This window comes from Quercus lobata, chromosome 6, assembly GCF_001633185.2.
Source record: "Quercus lobata isolate SW786 chromosome 6, ValleyOak3.0 Primary Assembly, whole genome shotgun sequence".
Taxonomy (NCBI): Eukaryota; Viridiplantae; Streptophyta; class Magnoliopsida; order Fagales; family Fagaceae; genus Quercus; species Quercus lobata.
In genome coordinates, this window is record NC_044909.1 from 10,231,306 (window position 1) to 10,256,460 (window position 25,155).

At 40.3% G+C, this 25,155-nt stretch overlaps 2 protein-coding genes across 2 annotated transcripts; both read left to right on the forward strand.

Annotated features, from left to right (window-relative positions):
• Positions 1 to 3,174: 3,174 nt before the first annotated feature.
• Positions 3,175 to 4,146, forward strand: LOC115949811 (G-type lectin S-receptor-like serine/threonine-protein kinase CES101). Its single transcript, XM_031067086.1, has one exon. It carries the CDS (start codon positions 3,175 to 3,177, stop codon positions 4,144 to 4,146), a length of 972 nt encoding a protein of 323 aa, XP_030922946.1.
• Positions 4,147 to 8,005: 3,859 nt separating this feature from the next.
• Positions 8,006 to 13,594, forward strand: LOC115951027 (G-type lectin S-receptor-like serine/threonine-protein kinase CES101). The gene is made up of 8 exons (XM_031068343.1): positions 8,006 to 8,087; positions 8,297 to 9,694; positions 11,901 to 11,996; positions 12,110 to 12,309; positions 12,396 to 12,606; positions 12,724 to 12,961; positions 13,040 to 13,190; positions 13,286 to 13,594. The coding sequence occupies exons 2-8, from the start codon at positions 8,980 to 8,982 to the stop codon at positions 13,592 to 13,594; spliced, it is 1,920 nt and encodes a 639-aa protein (XP_030924203.1). The 5' UTR covers positions 8,006 to 8,087; positions 8,297 to 8,979.
• The last annotated feature ends 11,561 nt before the right edge of the window (positions 13,595 to 25,155 follow it).

Here is a 25,155-nt window from a genome sequence, read left to right on the forward strand (position 1 = left end):
GAAAAGAGAGCTAAAAAGAAAGGGAGTCCCGGAAAAGGAAGGAGAAAAAGGAGGAAGAATAGTGAGAAGATACTGCTTCTCGGATTAATTCCGAGGAGTCAGACCTTTCAAACCACATCCGTGTAAGACTTAGCTATACAGGCCAAATCCACCTTCGTATGGGCTTCCATGAAAATTCTGACTAAACCGTTGCCCAACGACCAATGTCCAGCCTTTTCAAACCCACTCTCTACAAATCGTATTGTTCGGGCCCTTTACATACGAGCCCAACGTCATCATTGAGTCGTTAAAAATCGTGTCCCTACATTTACATATATAAACTCTATATATTCCATTTCTTTATATACATAAAACCATAGATTTGTGTGTATAAATATATATTATTTACTTAATGTGAATGTTTACATATATAAACTCTATATATTCCATTTTTTTATATACGTAAAACTATAAACTACTACTTCATAATGATAGTAACTAATTAGTTTTATCATTTTTTATAATGCAATATGTTGAATAAAATAATATGAGAAGAAAAAAAAAGTAAAAATAAAATATATAACAATAAACACCAAATTAATTATCTCTATTAATTACATTACAATTTTATTTATTTGAATTCAAATAAAATATTACATGTCTAATTTTTTGAAATAAAAAAAATAAGAAAGCATAAATAATTTAATTATACAGAGGATGTGGTTGAGTTTAAATATTGAATAAAATAACATGAAAAAAAATGTAAAAAAATATATAAAAATAAACACTAAATTACCCAAATCATGTTATGTAGTAGAATAATATCTATTTTATTCATATATATTATCTTTAATTTTTTATAACGCAATAGGATAACATTTAACAATGAAAGAGAACAAAAAATCTTAAAACACAAAACTAAATCGCATCAACCCAAAGTAGAGTTATAATGAACACAAAAATTTATCTAAAAATACCCAAAACAAACAAGCAAAAAACCATAATTGTGTTTAAAGTTGAAGACTTTTTGTGGATAAAAAACAGTTACCTGCCTGTGAGAAGAGGAAGACACAAGAAGAAGCAAGTGAAAGCTAGGCAAGCCATGCTCTGTGTAAAGTTGTGATTTTCAATTATGTTTTGTTGGCTTTAATTTTGTTTCAAATTTGATTGTAATTCATCAATCATTTCCCTATATATTTATGAGATTCAATGTAATGGGTTTAGTGTGTGTCGACATTGGTGAAGAACTATGAAGACAAATCATCTCACGACTGGCTCGTGACTGACTCACGAGTGGAGCAACCGGTGAAAGGTCACATGAGGAGCACATGCTATTAGTTGAAACGTTTTGTGCTTGATGGCATCTCGCGAGTGGCTCGCGACTTGGCCAACTCGCCACCTGACTCGCGAGATGCATTGCTAATTCTTTTGTGTGCCTTTTCTCATTGCTTTACCCATACTATAAAAGTCCACATTACCCATGAAATTGTAAAGAAAATTTTAGAGAGAAAACCCTAGAAATCCATTGAAGAGTTAGAGATTACTTACCTATAATCCTCTACACATTTCTCTTAGTTTTCCTCATACTCCTACCTCTCTAATTCTATATCATTTAAGAGGTTCTTAGCCCAAACACATACCTCACCCATTCTGAGTGTTGTGAGTTGTTTTGGAGCTCTTGGGAAGGTGGATGCAATTGTTGATAATTGTGAGATCTGGAAAGCTAGTGAAGACAAGACTTGGTGAATCTCATTGGTAGTTGGGACTTGGAAGGTCTAAGTATAGAGGGTAGTCTAAGCTTAGAGGGTCTAAATTGTAATTCTTATACTCCAACTTATTCACTAGTAGATTGATTTGGCTTGGAGGGCCGTGGAGAGGTTTTTATGCTAAGCACTTCAGTTTTTCTCTTCGATAACACATCGCTGTGTTATCTTGTGTTTGCATCTTTCTTTCCTTACTCCTTGTGTTTTATACTTAATTGTTAATTATGTATGTCCATGCACTAGGTAGTAGTCCTGGTTAATTGCGCATTGATTACTCTTATTCCGCATCTAGTTGAGTAGATTAAAAGAAATTAAGTCGTAATTTTAAAATTTGGGCTCTTAATCAGCTCTAGTAGTTTTACTATTGAGCTTTCACTTTGGTTTTCAGAGAAACATTTGATCAAATCAGCTATGGGGTTTATGATGGGGAAAATTAATTTTATAATATTTTAATTAAAAGAATGCTACATTAGTTAAATATATGTCATGTCTTGTTAGTCACATAAATATTAACACTAATCGGAGTTAACAAAAGGATTAATAGTACTTATTTTTATACTTGAGGGACCATTGCACTTAGAGTGTGAACTTCAGGAACCAATAATTTAGTTTTGCCTAAAAAAATTACTAACAAAGTGATGGTGTACATTAGTTGCAGAGGCAATTATGTAATTAAATTTTTTTTTACATTAGTTGCAGAGGCAATTATGTAATTAAATTTTTTTTTCTTTGGTTTTTTTTTTTTTGGTTATACATAATTTTTTTTATTTATAATTTTTTTTTGTTTTTTTTTTTTTTTTTTGGTTATACATAATTTTTTTTTCTTTGTTAGATCTTATAAAAATCAATAATTAAAAAAATATAACTTTTGTGAAATTATACTAGCGGTAACTCGAACCAATCTCAAATTTAACCATCAATTTTTAAGATTATAATAAGAGTAATGTGTATTTAAATAATGTGAAAATAAAGGTATAATGGAGGAAGGCTTAGAAGTCAAAGATATAGGCTGAACTACACGTGGAAGAGGAGAAAATATATCATATATTAGATACCGCCTCCGGATGGAGGAGGGCTTAGAAGTCAAAGATATAGGCTGAATTTGTCGATTTGAGCATCCTTTTAAATGCTAGTAACGTGAAGGCGCGCACAGATATAAAAATAAAATAAAGGACATTAACACAAAACTAAGCCAGAGTACAGGCGGAAAAACAAGACAAAAAATGAAAAAATAACAAAGAAGCAGAGGACGAAAAGCAAGAAAATAAAGAAGAAGACCTGCTGCAACGTGGTGCTGACCTGATGGGTCGAGATCGTTCAACTTGAAAACACTGGTATGCTTCATTTCTATTACTTCTCATTTTAGCTCAAACAAGATTACTTATATATATATATATATATATATATATATATATAAAAGTAAGAGAAGTTGATGATCAATTCAAATGATTCAACAGCGATTCTTACCCTTGACCACCTGGGAAAGTTGATGATCAATTCCAGCGGATTTGGAGGTGATCCTTTTGTAATATATTCTGGCGGTCCAACTGAAAACACAATTAGTGCTACTCTACTAGATACAGGAAACTTAGTAGTAAGAGAAGTGAACTCCAATGGCTCTATTGGAAGGTGGTTGTGGGAAAGCTTTGACCATCCCACTGACACACTCCTGCCTGGGATGAAATTAGGTGTCAATCACAAACCTGGGCGTAATTGGTCTCTTACTTCATGGTTGGCATCAGATGATCCAGCATCAGGAGCCTTCACACTTGAGTGGGAACCCAAGACAAGCCGATTGATTATCAAGCTGCGAGGGGTGCCTTATTGGAGCAGTGGTCTGATTGTGAAATGGAATAATGATTTATTGTTTGATCATATGGACTACAGTAAAACTCAATATTACATTATCAATAATGTTACAGATGCGGAAGGGGAGTACTTCACTTATTCCATTGACGCTAAATATGAAACGCTTCTATACCTGCAGAGCGGAGGAAGATCGACATGGCAGTTAAAATACTGGGGCCCAATAATGGATAGAAATGTAGGAATTATGAACTTTGGTTTTTGTTATGGTTACGGTATGGAAGATGAAGGATGCGAGAGATGGAATCAACCAAAGTGCAGAAGTCACAAACAAAATTTTCAATTAAGATCTGGAGGCTATGCAAATTCTCAGGGAGAATATGTTTCCAGTATCCGTGATGATGACGACACTGCAAATCTTAGTCCTAGCGATTGCAGAGAATATTGCTGGAATGACTGTGATTGTTTGGGCTATGTTGATGATTCCTCTGGACCTGGATGCTATATTTGGAAAGGAAAATTGCAGTTTGTACAAGATAACAGTGGGAGCTCATCTCGTCAATATGTTTTATTTACAGAGCCAAAAAGTAAGAAATAATGCTACTTTACATGGAAGTGCAATTGTCTCATTTAAATCTATAATGTTTGTATATTCATTTTAATTGCTTAAAAAAAGCACAGTAAAGATTAGGCACCATTAGTCCAAACATAATTATGTTAGCAGTTGACACATAATTATCACCGTCACAAATAAAGGGAAGCTAAGAGACAAATTCATATGAAGATCAAATTATTACCGACTGCTTAGCGGTAAATGTAGACTTATAGTCCTCTACATTTTTTTTTTTTTTTTTATTCTGCTAAATGTAGACCTATATTCCTTTTAGCCTTTTACCACTTCATGCATTGCTTGAAAAGTCGACTCAAGAAAAGAGGTTAGTCACATCTATATTATACCCCAAACAAAATAGTGGTCACAATTGACACTCATATAGGCCTGATGTAGGACAGAACATACTCGTATAAATATCCAATCAATTTGGGGCATCACAAATACAAAGACAGATCACCTTTGCTTAGAAGGTGTGTTTTGAGGGACAAATCCCCCATCAATTAGCCTTGACTGATTGCACAAACACAAGGGACGTGAAGAAGCTCTAATAAACATTGAATCCTTCTAACCAATCTAACGTCTTGGTAAGAACTGAAGACATATCCACACGAAAGTAAAGCAAACATGGTAACCAAAGGACGGATTTCTTTTTGAGATCATTATGCTCATCCCAGTTCCCAGCTTAACAAGACAATTTTTACTTCCATCAACATCAATAGAAATTTAATAATGAATAAGTTCACACAATGGAGGAGAAGAAATTAGTACATACTAACAGCACAACATAGGCTTTGTTTATGTGTGTTCTATAGAAAGAGGGGAATGTGTTGAAATAGAAAATCTAAAAATTGATACATGAAAAGAAGATGTAAGAGTTAGGTTTAATTTTTACAAAACTTAGCTTTTAGATCTTCTTTTCCCTTGATTTTTTAGTTTTTTATGTTTTGAAGAGAGAGAGATATAAAAGGGTAATAAAAATACAAATTTATCATTGTTTTTAACAAAGGTGAGTAAGGAAGACAAACAGAGCTAACCTCAGGTAAGTAAAATGTCAATTTTTAAACCACAGGTAGGCAAAGTGTTTTTCAGATAAACCACAAGTGGATAAAGTGTAATTTACCCAAAAAATATATAATAATAAACACTAAATTACCCAAATCATGTTATGTGATAGAATAATATCTATTATATTCATATATATTATCTTTAATTTTTTATAACGTAATAGGATAACATTTAACAATCAAAGAGAACAAAAAAACTTAAAACACAAAACTAAATTGCATCAACCCAAAGTAGAGTTATAACAAATACAAAAATTTATCAACTTAAAGTAAAAATGCAGGAAAAATAAAAAAATACTTCAAAAATATTGAGAGAGAGAGAGAGAGAGAGAGAGAGAGAGAGAGAGAGAGAGAGAGAACATTTTTTTGAGGGAAAACTATGCAAAGAATGGAAGAAAGAATAAATAATTTATAGTAAGATGATGTGAATATGAAGAGACAATATAAAGGAAGATGAAGGAAAAGATGAATAGTAATATTAAGGTTGAGGGTAGTGGGGAGATGAAAAAGTAAGGGAGGGAAAGATGAAGAAACAAAATAAATGAAGATGAAGGGAAAGACGAATAGTGATATTGAGGTTGAGGGTAGTGGGGACTAGGGAGATAAAAAGGTAAAATAATGAGAAATGTTGAAGAAAGTGTAATTATTAAAAAAAAAAGTAAACGTTAAAAAAATTATTGAAAAATTGGAAAGAAAAAGGATAATGACATGGATACTGATGTGGTTAAATTGGAGCGCAACAACAATAAATGTTACAGTTCAGTTTTTAGATATTATTATTATTTAAAAATACCCAAAACAAACAAGCAAAAAACCATCATTGTGTTTAAAGTTGAAGACTTTTCGTGGATAAAAAACAATTACTTGCCTGTGAGAAGAGGGAAGACACAAGAGGAAGCAAGTGAAAGCTAGGTGAGCCATGCTCTGTGTAAAGTTGTGATTTTCAATTATGTTTTGTTAGCTTTAATTTTGTGTCAAATTTGATTGTAATTCATCAATCATTTCCCTATATGTTTGTGAGATTCAATGTAATGGGTTCAGTGTGTGTTGACATTGGTGAAGAACTGTGAAGACAAATCATCTCACGACTAGCTCGCGACTGAGTTGCGAGTGGAGCAACCAGCGAAAGATCACATGAGAAGCACATGCTAGAAGTTGAAATGCTTTGTGCTTGATGGCATCCCTCGAGTGGCTCGTGACTTAGCCAACTTGCCACGTGACTCGTGAGATGCACTGCCAGTTGTTTTGTGTCCTTTTCTCATTGCTTTATCCACACTATAAAAGCCCGCATTACCCACGAAATTGTAAGGAAAATTTCAGAGAGAAAAGCTTAGAAATCCATTGGAGAGTTAGAGATTGCTTACCTACAATCCTCTATACATTTCTCTTAGTTTTCCTCATACTCCTACCTCTCTAATTCCATATCCTTTGAGAGGTTTTTAGCCCAAACACATACCTCACCCATTCTAAGTGTTGTGAATTGTTTTGGAGCTCTTGGAAAGGTGGATGCAATTGTTGATAATTGTGGGATCTGGAAAGCTAGTGAAGATAAGACTTGGTGAAGCCCGTTGGTAGTTGGGACTTGGGAGGTCTAAGTATAGAGGGTAGTCTAGGCTTAGAGGGTTTAAATTGTAATCATTGTACTCCAACTTATTCACTAGTAGATTGATTTGGCTTGAAGGGCCATGAAGAGGTTTTTACGCTGAGCACTTTAGTTTTCCTCTTCAATAACACATCGCGGTGTTAGTTTGTGTTTGCATCTCTCTTCCCTTACTCCTTGTGTTTTATACTTAATTGTTAATTATGTATGTCCATGTACTAGGTAGTAGTCCCAGTTAATTGCGCTTTGATTATTCTTATTTCGCATCTAGTTGAGTAGATTAAAAGAAATTAAATCGTAATTTTAAAATTGGGGGGGGGGGGGGTCTTAATCAGCTCTAGTAGTATTACTATTGAGCTTTCACTTTGGTTTTTAGAGAAACATTTGATCGAATCAGCTATGGGGTTTATGACGGGGAAACTTAATTTTATATTATTTTAATTAAAAGAATGCTACATTAGTTAAATATATGTCATGTCATTATTTTGTTAGTCACATAAATATTAACACTAATTGAAGTTAACAAAAAGGATTAATAGTACTTATTTTTTATACTTGAGAGACTAATTGCACTCACAGTGTGAACTTCAGGAACCAACAATTTAGTTTTGCCTTAAAAAAATGACTAATAAAGTGGTATACATTAGTTGCATAGGCAATTATGTAATTAAATTTTTTTCTTTGGTTTTTTTTTTTTTTTTTTTTTTTGATATCCAATTTTTTTTCTTTGTTAGATCTTATAAAAATCAATAACTAAAAAAATATATAACTTTTGTGAAATTATACTACCTATACCTTGAACCAATCTCAAAATTAACAATCAATTTTTTAGATTATAATAAGAGTAATATAATGAAGGAAGTCTTAGAAGTCAAAGATATAGGCTGAACTACACGTGGAAGGGGAGAAAATATATCATGTATTAATTAGATACCACCTCCGGATGTAGGAGGGCTTAGAAGTCAAAGATAAAGGCTGAATTTGTCGACTTGAGCATCCTTTTAAATGCTAGTAACGTGAAGGCGCACACAGATATAAAAAGAAAATAAAGGACATTAACACAAAACTAAGCTAGAGTACAGGCGGAAAAACAAGACAAAAAATGAAAAAATAACAAAGAAGAAGCAGAGGACGAAAGAAGAAGAAGAGGCAGCCAAAAAATAAAAAGAAGAAGCAGAGGACGAAAAGCAAGAAAAGAAAGAAGACCTGCTGCAACATGGTGCTGACCTGATGGGTTGAGATCGTTCAACTTGAAAAGACTGGTATGCTTCATTTCTATTACTTATCATTTTAGCTCAAACAAGATTACTTTTATATATATAGTCCTTTAAAATGTCCAAACTCCAAATCCAAACAAGATAATTTTAATTTTATTCCATTATATTTCACATCGTTTCTATTCCTTATATTCATTCTATTCTATTTCATTTCTTTATTGTATACTTAATTATTAACTAGCAAACCAATCCAGAAAACTAGTACAAAGGAGCCAGGCACACTCAACTGCAGCTAATGCATCAGAATCCCATTTTGGAAGAATCAATATTCAAAGAGGCATGTTTAACCACCTCACCTCAGCATCAAATCACTAATAATCTTTATTCCCTTTAATATCTTCCAAAGGTTTAGTGCTAAGTTGTGCCTGTGTACAACAATGGCTAGCAAGGAAGTCCATCCAACTTTCTTGCTTATAATTATCATGTCATCATTGTGGGGTTCATCAGCAGACTTATTAGACACGCTAAAGCAGGGCGATGTTCTTAATTCCTCACAGTACCTCATTTCTGCCAATCGGAAGTTCACCTAGGGATACTTCAAGCCTACTTCTCAGTACAAAAACAACAGTTACTTTGCCATTTGGTACACAAATGTTACGGACAACACGGTGTGGATCGGAAACCGAGACAGACCTATTTCAAATGATTCAACAGCGTTTCTTACCCTTGACCAACTGGGAAAGTTGATGATCAATTCCAGCGGATTTGGAGGTGATCCTTTTGTAATATATTCTGGTGGTCAAACTGAAAACACAATTAGTGCTACTCTACTAGATACAGGAAACTTAGTAGTACGAGAAGTGAACTCCAATGGCTCTCTATTGGAAGGTGGTTGTGGGAAAGCTTTGATCATCCCACTGACACACTCCTGCCTGGGATGAAATTAGGTGTCAATCACAAAACTGGGCGTAATTGGTCTCTTACTTCATGGTTGGCATCAGATGATCCAGCATCAGGAGCCTTCACACTTGAGTGGGAACCCAAGACAAGCCGATTGATTATCAAGCTGCGAGGGGTGCCTTATTGGAGCAGTGGTCTGATTGTGAAATGGAATAATGTGTTATGGTTTGATCATATGGACTCCAGTAGAACTCAATATTACATTTTCAATAATGTTACAGATGCGGATGGGGAGTACTTCACTTATTCCATTGACGCTAAATATGAAACAGTTCTATATCCGCAGGGCGGAGGAAGATCGACATGGCAGTTAACTTACTGGGGCCCAATAATGGATAGAAGTGTAGGAATTATGAACTTTGGTTATTGTTATGGTTACGGTATGGAAGATGAAGGATGCGAGAGATGGAATCAACCAAAGTGCAGGAGTCACAAACAAAATTTTCAATTGAGCTCCGGAGGCTTTGTAAATTCTCAGGGAGACGGTGTTTCCGATATGCGTGCTGATGACGACACTGCAAATCTTAGTCCTAGCGATTGCAGAGCATATTGCTGGAATGACTGTGATTGTTTGGCCTATGGTGATGATGCCTTTGGACCTGGATGCCATATTTGGAAAGGAAAATTACAGTTTGTACAAGATAACAGTGGGAGGTCACCTCGTCAATATGTTATATTTACAGAGCCAAAAAGTAAGAAATAATGCTACTTTACATGGAACTGCAATTGTCTCATTTAAATCTATAATGTTTGTATATTCATTTTAATTGCTTAAAAAAAGCACAGTAAAGATTAGCTAGGTTGCACGGACACGCCATTTTTGGCGTCGTGTCGGTGTCGGACACGTGTCGGACACCGGAACGGGTACGACTCGCTAGCTTCCGGTGTCTGGCGAGTGTCTCTTTTTTTTTTTTTTTTTTTTGCTTCTCCGACACGGCTCCGACACGCCAGCGGTGAAATAAAAAAAGGAAATCACAGATTTTGACTTACCAATAACATTGATTTTGTGAAACAACAAGCCGGAGAAGTCCCGAAACCCACATCTCAAGTTCTCACTTCTCAACCCACCCACCCTCTGCTCTGCCCGCTGCTGCCGTTGCCCTCTGTTCCTCGCCAGAGCTAGATCGGGCCAATCGGCGAGCTCCATCGACGTCGACGCCGTGTTTGTCCCTTCCGATCTCTCTCTCTCTCAGCGTCAGGTCCTACCTCTTTAAGCTTCTCTCTGTTTTTTCTTTTTTTTCCAGATATTCGGCCATTTGGTTTGGGTGAATGACTGAATGGGTTAGTGGGTTACTTATAACACGCTTTTTTTTTTTTAATCCCACTCTCACTGTCCCGCTACTGTGTTTCTTTACTCAGCCCTTCAGCCTTTTGTTTTGCCTCAAATTATAATGTTTATTATAAATGGGTCCTGTTAACAAATCTATTTTTGAAAATTTTTTATTAAGAATTAAAATAGTTGTCAAAACTTTTTCAATTCCTAATAAACTTTTTTCAAAATTGGTTTATTATTTTGTGCCCTTAGGACACATATTAGTAAAATCCATTATAAATTTAGTGATTCTTGTTTTTGTATGTCCTGCTATAGTTTTATTTATTTATTTATTAAAGTTAAATATTATAGATGATTTTACTAAAATGAATATTGAAAGTGAAAAATCAGCTCAGTCAGTTGCCTAATTTAAATTCTAGACATAAACGTATTTTATGTCTAAAAATATTTAAAAATATGCCTAAATATAAAATTTAATTAATTATTTAACCGCCGTGTCCCCGCCGTGTCGTGTCCTTATTTTTAAAAAATTGGCGTATCCCTGTGTCCGTGTCCGTGTCGTGTCCGTATCCGTGTCCGTGTCCGTGCAACATAGAAGATTAGGCACCATTAGTCCAAACATAATTATGTTAGCAGTTGACATATAATTATCACCGTCACAAATAAAGGGAAGCTAAGAGACAAATTCATATGAAGATCAAATTATCACTGACTGCTTAGCGGTAAATGTAGACTTATAGTCCTCTACTTTCTTTCTTTTTTCTGCTTAATGTAGACCTATATTCCTTTGTTAGCCTTTTACCACTTCATGCATCACTTGAAAAGCCGACTCAAGAAAGTGGTTAGCCACATCTACATTGTACTCCAAACAAACTAGTGGTCACAATTGACGATCATTGTATATGCCTGATGTAAGACAGAACATACTGGTACAAATATCCAATCAATTTGGGGCATCACAAATACAAAGACAGATCACCTTTGCTTATCTCTATCTAGATCTAAAATTGCTTCATGTTACCTGTTTAAATTAATTTTCTCTATATAATACAAATGTTGTTACATGGAGAGATAGACCTGCCATACATGAGCTAATTCAAGGGCCAAACCTCTCCTTGAGCCAAAGAGGTCCAAATTCCTCTTCTTTAAGTGTTTCTCTCAGTGAGATCTTTTTAGAATTTTGAGAGTTTCTTGCCTTGATCCTAAATTGTTGATCCCTTAAAACCACAAAGGTTTCAGTGAGTCGCTGTTGTTGATCATCAAAGTTTCAGGTTATTGTGGATGAGGTTCATTCATAGAGAAAGTTTGTGGAAGAATTTCATAATTATAGGGCCAATGTGGTGGAAAGGCAAGTGGTGCATTTGTTGATATTATACGTAGGTTGTTGATGTTATATACAAAGTCTAGTGAATTTTGTAATCAAGTCTTTGAATCTTCTATAATCATTTGATCATTTTCTTTCTTTTTTCTTTTGAATGACTATAACTTTTTGTCCAAACAATGTGAAAGGAGATACATAAGGCTTGACTTTTACCATGATGTGAAAGAAAAAAAAGAATATGATTTCATTTATACATAGATAAATACAAACACATAAACAGATGCTATTTTCAAATTGAATGCAGAAAGAAAGAAATGGATTGCACCAGTTATCGCAACTGCTATACTTGTGCTTATCTTCAGCGCCTTCTACTGTTTATGGAGGATATATCGACTGCGAGGTATATCATCACAAATATTATATATATATATATATATATATTGCATTGTGTTCAAAACTTTAAGCATAATTTTATGAATGACTAGTATACTTCGGTATTACCAAACAAAATAGGCGATGTTAAAAGAAGGGAGGAAAAGCACCTACTTGAACTCACAACACCGGATAGATTATTAGATGCAAATGAGCTTGAAAATGACGGAAATACAGGAAATAACATAAAAGTGTTCAGCTTTGCAAGTATCGCAGCAGCTACAAATAACTTTGCACCTGGAAGTAAGCTTGGAGAAGGTGGTTTTGGACCAGTATATAAGGTATGTTTCCAAAAAACAAAAAATTATAAGATGTTTATTAGCTTATTATTCAAATGCTGAATACATCGCTGTTGTATAAATGAAAGGGAGTATCACTTGAGGGGCGAGAAATAGCAATAAAACGATTATCAAGAAATTCAGGACAAGGATTAGTGGAGTTCAAAAATGAGCTAATACTTATAGCAAAACTCCAACACACGAATCTTGTCAAACTCTTAGGGTGCTGCTTTCAAGGAGAGGAGAAGATGTTGATCTATGAGTACATGCCCAACAAAAGTTTGGATTCCTTTCTCTTTGGTTAGCAGTACTCTCACTCTAGTCCTATGTGATTTCGAATATTGTGCATTGAATAAATTATCAAACTATTTTTGAGTATAATGAAATAATCATACTTCACTATTCCTTGCAACACAGATCCAACTAAAAATGCTCAATTGGATTGGAAAAACCGAGTCAACATCATTGAAGGGATTGCCCAAGGATCACTTTACCTTCATAGATTCTCAAGGTTAAAAGTAATACATAGAGATTTGAAAGCTAGTAACATTTTGCTAGACGAAAACATGTGCGCAAAAATATCTGATTTTGGTATGGCAAGAATTTTCAAGCGTAATGGGAAGGAAGCAAATACTAATAGAATCGTCGGAACATAGTAAGTTAGAACATGTATTTAGTAATTAGATGATTTATCTATTTTACAACTCCACTAATCCATTGGTTTTTGTATTAGTGGTTACATGTCCCCTGAGTATGCAATGGAAGGCATTTTCTCCGAAAAATCTGATGTCTTTAGTTTTGGTGTTCTAATGCTTGAAATTGTGAGTGGAAGGAAGAACAACAGCTTCTATCATGTCAACGGCCCACTGAACCTTGTAGGATATGTAAGTTTTTGAAACTTATTACAGATTTAGCTATCTTCTTCACCATTCATTTTTATCTATTACCAAAATTTTAATACAAATGATGCCTATTTAAGGCATGGGAGTTGTGGCAAAGAGATGCTGGGCAAGACCTAATGGATCCAACTTTAAAAGATTCATGTCCTACGCATCAATTGCTGAGATTCATTTGTGTGGGTCTCTCATGTTTAGAAGATAGTGCGGCAGACAGACCTACAATTCTAGAAGTTATTTCTATGCTTAAAAATGAAATTGTGCCACTTCCTATTCTAAAAAAACCAGCATTTTTCACGGGAAGCAATGTCATTAATGAAGATTTACTGGAAAAAGGGTCAGAAAACTATACAGTAAATAGCTTGTCCATTTCTAGAATGGATGCAAGATAGAGGTATGGCCTTCCATAACTATGCATTTCTATAGAGTTACACTTTTTTCCCCTTTTAAAATATGATAAAAATTAAAAAAAAAATTGAAATATTACAAAAATAATTCAAAGGAAATGCAAACTAGTCCATACATTCCCCCTCAGGACAATTAATTTGTACCCTTGAAGTATAACAAGGTGGTACTCTTTCCTTTCACATGAATGGTGGATCTTATAATGAATTTAATTAGTGTGATCCACCATTCATGTAAGAGGAGTATCACATCATTTTACTACACAAGGAAATCCCGTCCCCAATTTCCTTTAAATATTAAGTTATTATTTAAACCATTTATAGAATAATCATATTCAAACTTCTAAAATTTAAATTTTGAATTTTTATTGACCCATTTTTATTTATACCAAAGCCATATTAAATTTTATTTATTAATTGTAAATGAAAATATTAATAATATTACTCTACAACTTAAGTTACATTTCTTAAATATTAATATTTTGTTATTAGATTTACAACTAAAATAAAGTAGTTTTCCATAAGTTTATTATGGATACTTTTCTACAATTTATTATTTTTCATTACCTATCATGTTTGTAGGGGCAAAGGCCCAAAATCATATAATGGGCCTTGGGCCCTATACGGGAAGATCAACCACGTCCGAGGAGAAGACGTGGGTGCCAAAAGGGCTCCCAGCCCAGTTCTCGTGGGCTTGAAGATGTTTAAAGGGCGGTCCGAGGAGAAATGTCTCCTCGGACGTAACGAATATGGCTCAAACATGCACTCTGCCTACTAGAAGGACCCACCCTAATGGACACTAGTAACAAGAAAGAGTCCCACAGACCCGTGGCAAAGAAGGAAACGTAAGATGTCCAAGGAGAGGCCGCAGTTACCACATTAAATGTATTGCAGCTACTTTTCTGACTGCATTAATGTGGAGAGGACCTGTGAACAGTGTTGTCTTGGTTACCACAACTCACAGAAAGATGGGGGGGTGTCCGATGAGACAAACACTCAAGTGAGGGTCCAGATAATCAACAAATGTAAGGCCCTGATGGCTTCAAGAAGACTATATAAGAAAGGGAGTCCTTATGGGGAAGGGGCCAGAGAAAAAAGAGAGGGAGAACAGAGGAACAGTACAAGTAACTATAGTATTTGAACAGGGACCCACATACATTCACCTTATCTCCTCGGACTGAGAATCTATAGGCATTAAGAGGATTTGCTTACTTTTAATTGTTGTATAGCCTAACTTTAGCCAGTGTACACTTCGTTAAAGCCTAGTTCTATAGCCCACTCTCTACAAATTCATTGTTTCTGGGCTCCTTGGACCGGAACCCCATATCTGTTGGGCCTGGGCCCCAAATTGTGACCCTACAATTGGCGCCGTCTGTGGGAAGAACTTGTGCCTCAGCAAGTGCGACCATTAGAAATGGAAGGATCAGGTCTGTGCCAAACAGGACTCGCAAACTCCCAACGGCAGGATAACTTTCTGAACCTCAAACGGGAAAGAGATCAAGACAAGCGACGAGAGGGTAGCGTAAATACCTCCCACACAAGCAGAAGCCGTTCAAAAGGGAAAGGTCATGCATTCCAAAAGCGGGATGATAATAGGACTCTACAGCAAGAAATCGACGACTTGAAGAGGAAATTGCGCCGAGCATAGCGAAGGCGTCCTTCCCCCAGCTCGGACACCAGCGATGAATAGGACAACGAATACAGACAAAGGTTGAGAATCCCACCAAGTGAAACCTTCTCCTATGAGGAAGAGTAACCTCATAAATGTCGCCACAAAAGTCTGTCCTACAAGAGCCTAGCAAATGACGCTATGAGCAAAGCCTTAGACCGAATCTCCCAGTCACCCTTCGCACGCAAGATAGAGGGGGCTGAACTTCCTCGGCGATTCCACCAACCCACTTTCATTATATATAATGGTCGAACGGACCCTGTAGAGCATGTAAGTCAGTTCAACCAGAGGATGGCCATCCACTCCAAAGATGAGGCCTTGATGTGCAAAGTATTTCCATCCAGTTTGGGGCCCATGGCAATGAGGTGGTTTGATGGCCTCAAGCCAAACTCCGTAAATTCCTTTAAGCAACTAACCCAGGCTTTCGGCTTTCGCTTCATCACGAGTAGTAGGGTTCCTCGGCCTTTGGATTCCATCTTGTCCCTAACCATGTCAGAAGGAGAGACCCTGAAGGCCTACTCGGATATTTACTGGGAGATGTATAACGAGATAGAGGGAAATTATGATGACGTTGCCATCAGCACCTTCAAGAAAGGCCTGCCGACAGAGCACGGTTTAAGGAAATCCCTGACCGGGAAGTTGGTGACCAGCGTGCACCAGCTTATGGACCGAATCGACAAGTACAAGAGGGTTGAAGAGGACCGGTAGATAGGTAAGGGTAAAGCGAAGGTTGTCCCTCAGGAGAGGAGGGACTTCAGGTCGGACCGATTTAGCAGCAGCAACCAGCCGAGAAGAGATTACACGGAGTAGCCTGGATCTGCCGAGGCGCAGGCAGTCCACGCTGTGTTTCGGGATCCATTACATCAGATCTTGGAGAAAGTCAAGAACGAGCTGTTCTTCAAATGCCCAAATAGGATGGCTGGCGACCCCACAAAACGCAACCAGAACCTATACTGTCAATACCACCAAGAACCAGAGCACACCATCGATGAATGCAGGAACCTGAAAAACCACTTGGACCAACTAGCCCGAGAAGGAAAGCTAAGTCATCTCTTGCATCATTCAAACGACCAACAAGAACGGACAAACGCTGAGATGCGGCAAGGGACCTTGAGATCGCCCATTGGCACGATAAGTGTCATTCTCGCCACTCCAGGAAGAACGGGATCCCATCCTTCTAGGGTAATGTCGGTGGCCCGACTCCCCGCTGAGAACAACGATTGTGAGTCTAAGAGAGCCAAGGGGATGGCTTCACCCGTACTAAGATTCTCGGATGAGGATAAGATTGGAACTATCCAACCCCACGATGATGCTCCAGTCGTCATGCTTAGGATTGGGGGATATGACGTCAAGAGGGTGTTAGTCGATTAAGGTAGTGCTATGGAGGTGATGTACCTCGACCTATACAAGGGGCTGAAACTAAGGCCCGAAAACTTGACAGCATACGACTCCCCTTTAGTAAGCTTCGAAGGGAAAACCGTTATTCCGAGAGGCCAGATTAGACTGCCCATACAAACTGGCTCGGACATAGTAGAGGTGGACTTCATAGTGGTGGATGCATATTCGCCCTACACCGCCATTGTAGCTAGACCTTGGCTTCATGCCCTAGGGGCTATTTCCTCTACCTTGCACCAAAGGGTGAAGTACCCGTCAGAGGGTCGAGTCAAAGAAATAGTAGGAGATCAAGCCATGGCTCGGCAATGCATGGTATCCGCCGTCTCACGGAGGCCAAGTGCCGAGCCCCCAACCCCTACCGAGAATCCCTTATAGCAATTAACAACCCCGGCCACGATTGGTGGGGGATCAACCGAGGAGGCGAGTTGCGAAGACTTGGAAAAGGTTTTTGTGGGCAGTGATCCAGAGAGATTCTTTCAAGTTGGCTCAGATCTACCACCCCAAGAGAAAGAAGAACTAATTGATTTCCTTAAGGAAAATGTGGATGTGTTTGCATGGGACGCCTACGAGGCCCCGGGGATCAATCCAAACTTCATATGCCATCATCTTAATGTTAATCCGGCTGTTACGCCCAAGAAACAACCCTCTCGGCGCCTGTCGAAAGAACATGCTAATGCGGTCAAGGAGGAGGTGATGAAATTTAAGAGAGCAGGGGCTATCAAAGAGGTCTTCTACCCTGAGTGGCTGGCCAATACAGTCGTGGTAAAGAAGAAGAGTGGGAAATGGCGAGTCTGCGTGGACTTCACGGACCTGAATAAAGCCTGTTCGAAAGACCCCTTCCCTATGCCTCGGATAGATCGGCTGGTGGACTTAACCACGGGATATCCTCGAATGAGCTTTTTAGACGCCTTTCAAGGATATCATCAAATACCCTTGGCTGCAGATGACCAAGGAAAGACAGCTTTTGTCACTCCCATCGGAAACTACCGCTATAAAGTGATGCCTTTCAGTTTGAAGAATGCCAGTTCTACCTATTAGAGGATGATGACCAGGATGTTTAGGTTGCAAATGGGCAAGAGCATCGAAGTCTATATAGATGACATGGTAGTAAAGAGTAAATTGGTGTCTGAGCATGTGAGGGACCTCGGAGATATCTTTGAAGTCCTGAGGAGACACAGGTTACGCCTAAATGCGTTTAAGTGTTCATTCGGAATGGGATCAGGAAATTTCTTGGGCTACATGATGACCCATAGGGGCATCGAAGTCAACCCCAGCCAAATTAAAGCTATCCACAACATGTAGCATCCTCGGAACCCCAAAGAGGTCCAAAAGCTCACCGGCATGATCGCCGCTTTGACCCGCTTTATCTCTCGTTCGGCGGATAGGTGTAGGCCTTTATTTCTCCTGTTAAACAAGTGGAAAGGGTTTGAGTGGACTGAAGAATGCGCCTTGGCCTTCCAGCAGCTCAAAGAGTATCTGTCTCGACCACTAGTTATGTCTAGTCCTGAAGCCGACGAGGTTTTATTCGCCTACATCATCGTGGCCCCCCACGTAGTGAGTTTGGTGTTGATCCGAATGGACAACGACGTACAACGACCTGTCTATTACGTGAGCAAGTTATTGCATGAGGCTGAAATCTGTTACCTCCCCCTGGAAAAGGCCATCCTGGCGATCATTCAGGCCACGCGAAAACTCCCCCACTATTTTCAGGCATACATAGTCGTCATTTTAACCTAACTCTCGCTTAGATCTATACTCCGAAGTGCCGATTACACAGAGAGAATTGCTAAGTGGGGTACCATTCTTGGGGCCTTCGACATTAAGTACATGCCTCGCAATGCCGTGAAGGGCCAAATCCTCGCGGACCTGGTGGCTAAGTTTGCTGAACCCTCACCAGAAGAAGGGGGAGGAATGCCGAGCATGGATGAAAAACTGGTTGGCACAGTCTCTCCGCAGGGGTCCACCTGTTGGAAGGCATATGTCGACGGCGCAGCAAATCAAAGGGGCTCGGGGGTGGGACTTGTCTTGATTTCTCCCGAGGGAATTACCATTGAAAAATCGCTAAGGCTAGGTTTTTTGGTCACGAATAACGGGGCAGAATACGAAGCCTTGTTGGAAGGAATGTCTATGGTCCAGAAGTTAGGCGGAAAATCCATAAACATGTTCTCAAACTCCAGACTTATTGTAGGTCAAGTAAATGGTGAATTGGAGGCTAGGGATGGAAGAATGCAAGAGTACCTGGTCCAAGCTAAATGCTCGCGGTCGAGTTTTGACTCTTTTAGCCTACTGCACGTATCCAGAAGCGGAAACACCCATGCCGATTCTCTTGCCATGCTGGCCACCTCCTCGGCTCAATGTTTACCTCGGGTTATACTGGTGGAAGACCTGCACAGGCCCTTAGTGGAGAATGCCGAGTTGATGCATGTCCATAGCATCAGGGCGGGGCCTAGCTGGATGGACCCTTTAATACTATTTTTGAAAGAGGATGTCTTACCCGAAGAAAAGTGTGATGCCGACAAGATTAGAAGAAAGGCTTCTCGATTCTAGCTGTCCGAGAACTCGAAACTGTATAAACGCTCATTTTCAGGACTGTACTTGTTATGCGTACACCCTGACGCCACAGAGCTTATCCTAGAGGAGTTGCACAAAGGAATTTGTGGGAGCCATATAGGGGGCAGGTCCTTATTCCATAGAGCCATAACCCAAGGTTACTGGTGGCTGAGCATGCAAAAAGAGGCACACGAATACGTGAAGAAGTGCGACCAATGCCAGAGGTTCGCCCCAAATATACATAAATCAGGCGGGACCCTCAATCCGCTATCCAGCCCTTGGCCGTTCGCACAGTGGGGCTTAGATATCGTCAGACCATTTCCAAAAGTGACAGGGAACAAGAGATATCTGCTCGAAGGCACTGATTATTTCACCTAATGGGTCGAGGCCGAACCACTTGCAAATATCAGAGACGTGGATGTCAAGAGGTTTGTCTGGAAAAGTATTGTCACCAGGTTCGGGGTCCCTTATACCTTAGTCTCAGACAACGACCTTCAGTTCGATAGTAAAGCTTTCAAAAGGTACTGCAGCGAGTTGGGAATTGTCAACAAGTACTCTACACTGGCTTACCCCCAGGGGAATGGGCAAGCCGAAGCCATTAACAAGGTTATAGTAAACGGGTTGAAGAAGAGGCTAGACAATGCAAAAGGAAGATGGGTGAAAGAGCTGTCACACGTCCTGTGGACGTATCGAACCACCCCCTGTAGATCAACAAGGGAGACTCCTTTCTTGACGACCTATGGGGCCGAGGCTGTTATTCCACTGGAAACAAACTTTCCGACACTGAAAACTAGTTCATTTTGCCCTAACGGCAACAATGAGCTGCTGGAAAGGAGTTTAGACCTTATCGAGGAAAGAAGGGAAAGGGCAACGGTCCAGCTCACCTACTACCAACACAAGCTTAAACAAGGTTATGACGCCAAGGTAAAGCTAAGGCCACTGGCACCTGGAGACTTGGTGTTAAGAAAAGTTTTTGGCAATGCAAAAAACCCCGCATAGGGAAAGCTCAGACCAAATTGGGAAGGGCCATATCGAATCACTTCGGTGGCCGGCATATGTGCCTACTTTTTGGAAGATTTGGATGGGCATGTAGTACCACGTCCCTAGAATGTAAACAACCTGATAAGGTACTATTATTAATGAAAGTTCCTACTCTTGATATACCCTTCAATGGCAAAAGCCTTTGTGTTTCTTACTACGCAATTTTATCCAAGTATTAAACAGAACCTAAGTCCTACGTGGCTCCTTGGACCATAGGTTTGGGGGAAATTAATTACTGTGCAATTTTATCCAAGTATTGAATAGAACCCAAGTCCTGCGTGGCTCCTCAAACCACGGGCTTGGGGGAAATTAATTATTGTGCAATTTTATCCAAGTATTAAACAGAACCCAAGTCCTGCGTGGCTCCTCGGACTACAGGCTTGGGGGAAATTAATTACTGTGCAATTTTATCCAAGTATTAAACAGAACCCAAGTCCTATGTGGCCCCTCGGACCACAGGCTTGGGGGAAATTAATTACTGTGCAATTTTATCCAAGTATTGAACAGAACCTAAGTCCTATGTGGCTCCTCGGACCACAGGCTTGGGGGAAATTAATTACTGTGCAATTTTATCCAAGTATTAAACAGAACCTAAGTCCTGCGTGGCTCCTCAGACTACAGGCTTGTGGGAAATTAATTATTGTGCAATTTTATCCAAGTATTAAATAGAACTCAAGTCTTGCGTGGCTCTTCGAACCACAGGCTTGGGAGAAATTAATTACTGTGCAATTTTATCCAAGTATTAAACAGAACCCAAGTCCTGCGTGGCTCCTCGAACCACAGGCTTAGGGGAAATTAATTACTGTGCAATTTTATCTAAGTGTTAAACAAAACCCAAATCCTGTGTAGCTCCTCGGACCACGGGCTTGGGGGAAATTAGTCACTCAAAAGGGCGCAAAATCATGGGGGAGGAGTCTTATTCTCTCATTCATACTTAGCCGTATTACTTAAACTGCGAATAATGGATTATCATCGGAAATCTAGTAACACAGTCGAAATTCATTCACAACGGAGACAAAAGTTGAAGCAATAAAATAAAGTTCAAAGAAGAAATTATATCATTCATTAAGCTCCAAAATGTATCATCTTACAAACATTAACAAAACTAGGGAAATGGAGAACAGAACAAAACAACTACAAGAGAAACCCTACACTAGCATCCTAGACTTTATCTTGGGTTGAGCTCTTTGCAGGACCCTCAGCCTCGAGACGATCACCTCCTACTATAGGTTTGGGTCCGGCATCCTTGGCTTACGCGACAACGTCTCTTATTGTGTGGGCGTCCTCGGGTAACTTATCTTTGGTTGGTGGCTATGCCTCCTCCCCCCCACCTTTCCCTTCAGAAGTGATGGAATCGGGAGCAGTGGTCGGGGCAGAAGGGAGCTCCTCAGGAGGATCTGAACCAGGAATCTCACGAATATCCTTTGGGAAGAAGATATTCTCGATCCTCCTAAGTTCGGAGTCCACAGGAACCGCCGCCCGGTCCATGGCTACTCCCCAGGACTCGGTGACATAGTCCCTGCAAACCCCAGCCACTTCCTTGGTCAGCCTGACTTCGGTGTCCTTCAACCCACGCTCATAAGAGGCTGCCACCGCAGCCTCAGCTGCCTCCCTAGCCAAACGAGCCACCTCCCTGGCCAAACGAGCCGCCTCCTTCGCCTGTAGCAGCTACGTCTTAAGGTCCGAGACCATTTGCTTCTCGGTCGCAAGGTTTATTTCTGATAAATGAAATTGCTGGCGTATGTCCTCGGCCTGCTTCGTTGTGTTCTTAAGGCCCGCCTCAGCGCTGTCCCGAGCCTTGAATGCCTCTTTGATCTTCTTGCTTAAGCAATCTTTTTCCAATTTAAGGGCACTCGCAGCCTTCTCTGCGGCGAGGCGGGACTGAACCTCAATATTCACCTCCTCCCATGAATTCTTCGCCCACTCCTCGGCCATGAAAATTTGTTGGGTGACCTGCACAGGAATAACGGAAGAATCATTAAAATAAGAACGACAGATAGTCGAGCACAGAATAAGGAACCTGAACAAGGGAGAGCCTTCACTTTACCATAGCAAAGTCTCTCTTCAATGACATGAAGAGGTCCGGTAGCCTGGTGGCTCGGAGCCCGTCCATGTCACGAGGCAAAAGGAGGGGCTACTGTAGGGCCTCGGCAAGGTAAGACGCCTACCCCCGTTGGGACTCCCAAAGGGTTGCATCCCACGGGATAGGGGCGCCGTCCAACTCTAGGTGGGGAGACCAAGTGCGCTGCTCCCTCCTAATGGTAGCCTCCTCTCGGCTATCGATGGACTTCGTCCTCTTGTCCTTGGGCTCTTTGCCTTTTTTCTGTTGCTTGGCCTTCTGGGGGCCGACCTCACCTTCCTCCAGTTCTTCCACTGGCCTTTTCTGCCTCAAGTTGGGAAGGGGTTGTAACGCGGGGTCAGTGGAAGGAGGAGGAGAAGGAGGAAGCTTAGCTGAAACCTGCTCCTTTAGGGCATCCTTGGAGGATTTCCCCTTGTTCCTATTGGACAATAGCCCTCTTAGACCGGATCTCGGCTTCAAGTCCATACCATCCTCTTCAACTTCTTGGCTCCTATCAATCCGAGCAACCACCAATCCAGGGGAGTGAGCCGCCGAGAAGCGATCAAGATCCGAGCCGGAATCTGAAAGCTCTACGGGCCTTGTTGATACCTCACCCTCCTCGTTGAAGCGGAAGTGATCGATTTCAACTTCGAGGGACTAATGCGAGGAGTCAATTCCCTCCCCTAGAACGGCTACCTCTTGGAGAACACGATGAGTGGGTGGTTGGACTAGTGGTAGGTCTCTCTGAGCAAGGAAGCCCGGCTTAGAAACGTCAATATGGGCTAATCGGGGACTCCTAGCCCATATTGCCTGACCCACGTCCACGAAAGCACAAGAGAGAGGCTCGTAGTCCAAGATGAGGTGAGCGGCATGCAATTGCCCGTCCTCGCTCACAAAGATCTCGGACCATAGGAGGTAGTTGAAAGCTTGGACGTTAACCAAACTTATCCTCGGAGTAGTATGTGCTTTATCTGCAAAATAGCCAAAGGGAGGTTTATGTCAGTCTGAGAAGGCAAATAATCAAAACTGAGACCAAAACAAGTGAAAGGAAAACTCAAAACTAAGATCCCCGCCGGGGGACTTGATCCTAGAGTGCCCCACCTAGTGCTCCCGCCCTAACTGGGCAGCGAAGACCGTCGTGCCATGCTCCGGAGACTATCAAATAATCGTCCTTCAAGCCTTTGTTGGACTTTGGAAGGCAAGATATCAGCCTCACCTCGTCGGACCTGGATTTTAGCTAATACGACTCATTAAGGCAATGGCACTCGTACAAGTGAACTATATCGTGCCATGAGAGGCCGAGATTCATCTGTTCGTTTAGAGCGTCTACGCACCCTAGGATCCGGAACATGTTAGCGACGCACAGGTGGGGGGCCAGCTTATGGCCGCGCAAGTAATCCCTAGTTATCCTCCCCATGGGAATCATCATTCCTCCTTCTATGAAAGCGATCATAGGAATGACGACCTGCCCCGTTTCTCTCTTGGTTATTTTTGGTCCAAGGAGCAATATTCTAGACCCACTCCTTGCGGGATACGGTATTTGGCCCTAAAATCTTCCATGCCGGCCGGAGAATCTACTAGGTTCTAAAACTTACCTATCCTATTGACCCTAGGTGGCACGGGAAAGGGTTTGCTAATGAAAGGAAACCAAGGAGAACAACGAAGAAGGAGAGTTAGGGAATATGGGAGATGAACACTTACGGGAAGTGCGAATTCTAGATCTCCTGAGCTTTCAAAGGATCCGTTGGGAATCCTTACAGAAATGGCTATGGACTTTTGAGTGTTTTGCGAGAGAAAGTGCTGAAGTGCTCTAGAATGCTTGAGTTTCTTTTTAAAAAAAGGGAAGTAGTCTCCCTCAGAAGCCTTATATAGCAAGGAAGAAAAATAAATGAAATTACTCCCGCCCAAAGAATTGGAGGAGCATCCACCGTTGATTAAGCGCCCCATCGTTGGATGCGAGGGAGCATAGAGCCGCCTAGTGCAATTAATGGCGCCTCGTGGGCTACGAAACGCTAGTAGTAATAATGAGGCACGTGAGACTGTACCCCCACATGCGTGAATCAAAGAATTGTGACAACTTATCCAATAAATATCAAAATCCCACATTTTCTCCTCGGATAAGAGGGAAAAACCGGAATTTTGAGGGGCTATTGTAGGGGCAAAGGCCCAAAATCATACAATGGGCCTTAGGCCCTATACGGGAAGATCAACCACGTCTGAGGAGAAGACCTGGGTGCCAAAAGGGCTCCCAACCCAGTTCTCGTGGGCTTGAAGATGTTTAAAGGGCGGTCCGAGGAGAAATGTCTCTTCGGACGTAACGAATATGGCTCGAACATGCACTCTGCCTACTAGAAGGACCCACCCCAACGGACACTAGTAACAAGGAAGAGTCCCACAGACCCGTGGCAAAGAAGGAAACATAAGCTGTCCAAGGAGAGGCCGCAGCTGCCACATTAAATGCATTGCAGCTACTTTTTTAGCTGCATTAATGTGGAGATGACCTGTGAATAGTGCTGCCTTGGCTACCACAACTCACAGAAAGATGGGAGGGTGTCCGATGGGACAAGCACTCAAGTGAGGGTCCAGATAATCAACAAGTGTAAGGCCCTGATGGCTTCAAGAAGACTATATAAGAAAGGAAGTCCTCATGGGGAAGGGGACGGAGAAAAAAGAGAGGGAGAATAGAGGAACAGTACAAGTAACCATAGTATTTGAACAGAGACCCGCATACATTCACCTCATCTCCTCGGATTGAGAATCTATGGGCATTAAGAGGATTTGCTTACTTTTAATTGTTGTATAGCCCAACTTTAGCCAGTGTACACTTCGTTAAGG

Coding starts and splice junctions, on each gene's coding strand:
- LOC115949811 (XM_031067086.1), top strand. CDS start 3,175: ATGATCAATTCAAATGATTCAACAGCGATTCTTACCCTTGACCACCTG.
- LOC115951027 (XM_031068343.1), top strand. CDS start 8,980: ATGAAATTAGGTGTCAATCACAAAACTGGGCGTAATTGGTCTCTTACT. Junction 9,695..11,900: donor TATATTTACAGAGCCAAAAA/GTAAGAAATAAT, acceptor AATTGAATGCAG/AAAGAAAGAAATGGATTGCA. Junction 13,191..13,285: donor CACTGAACCTTGTAGGATAT/GTAAGTTTTTGA, acceptor TGCCTATTTAAG/GCATGGGAGTTGTGGCAAAG.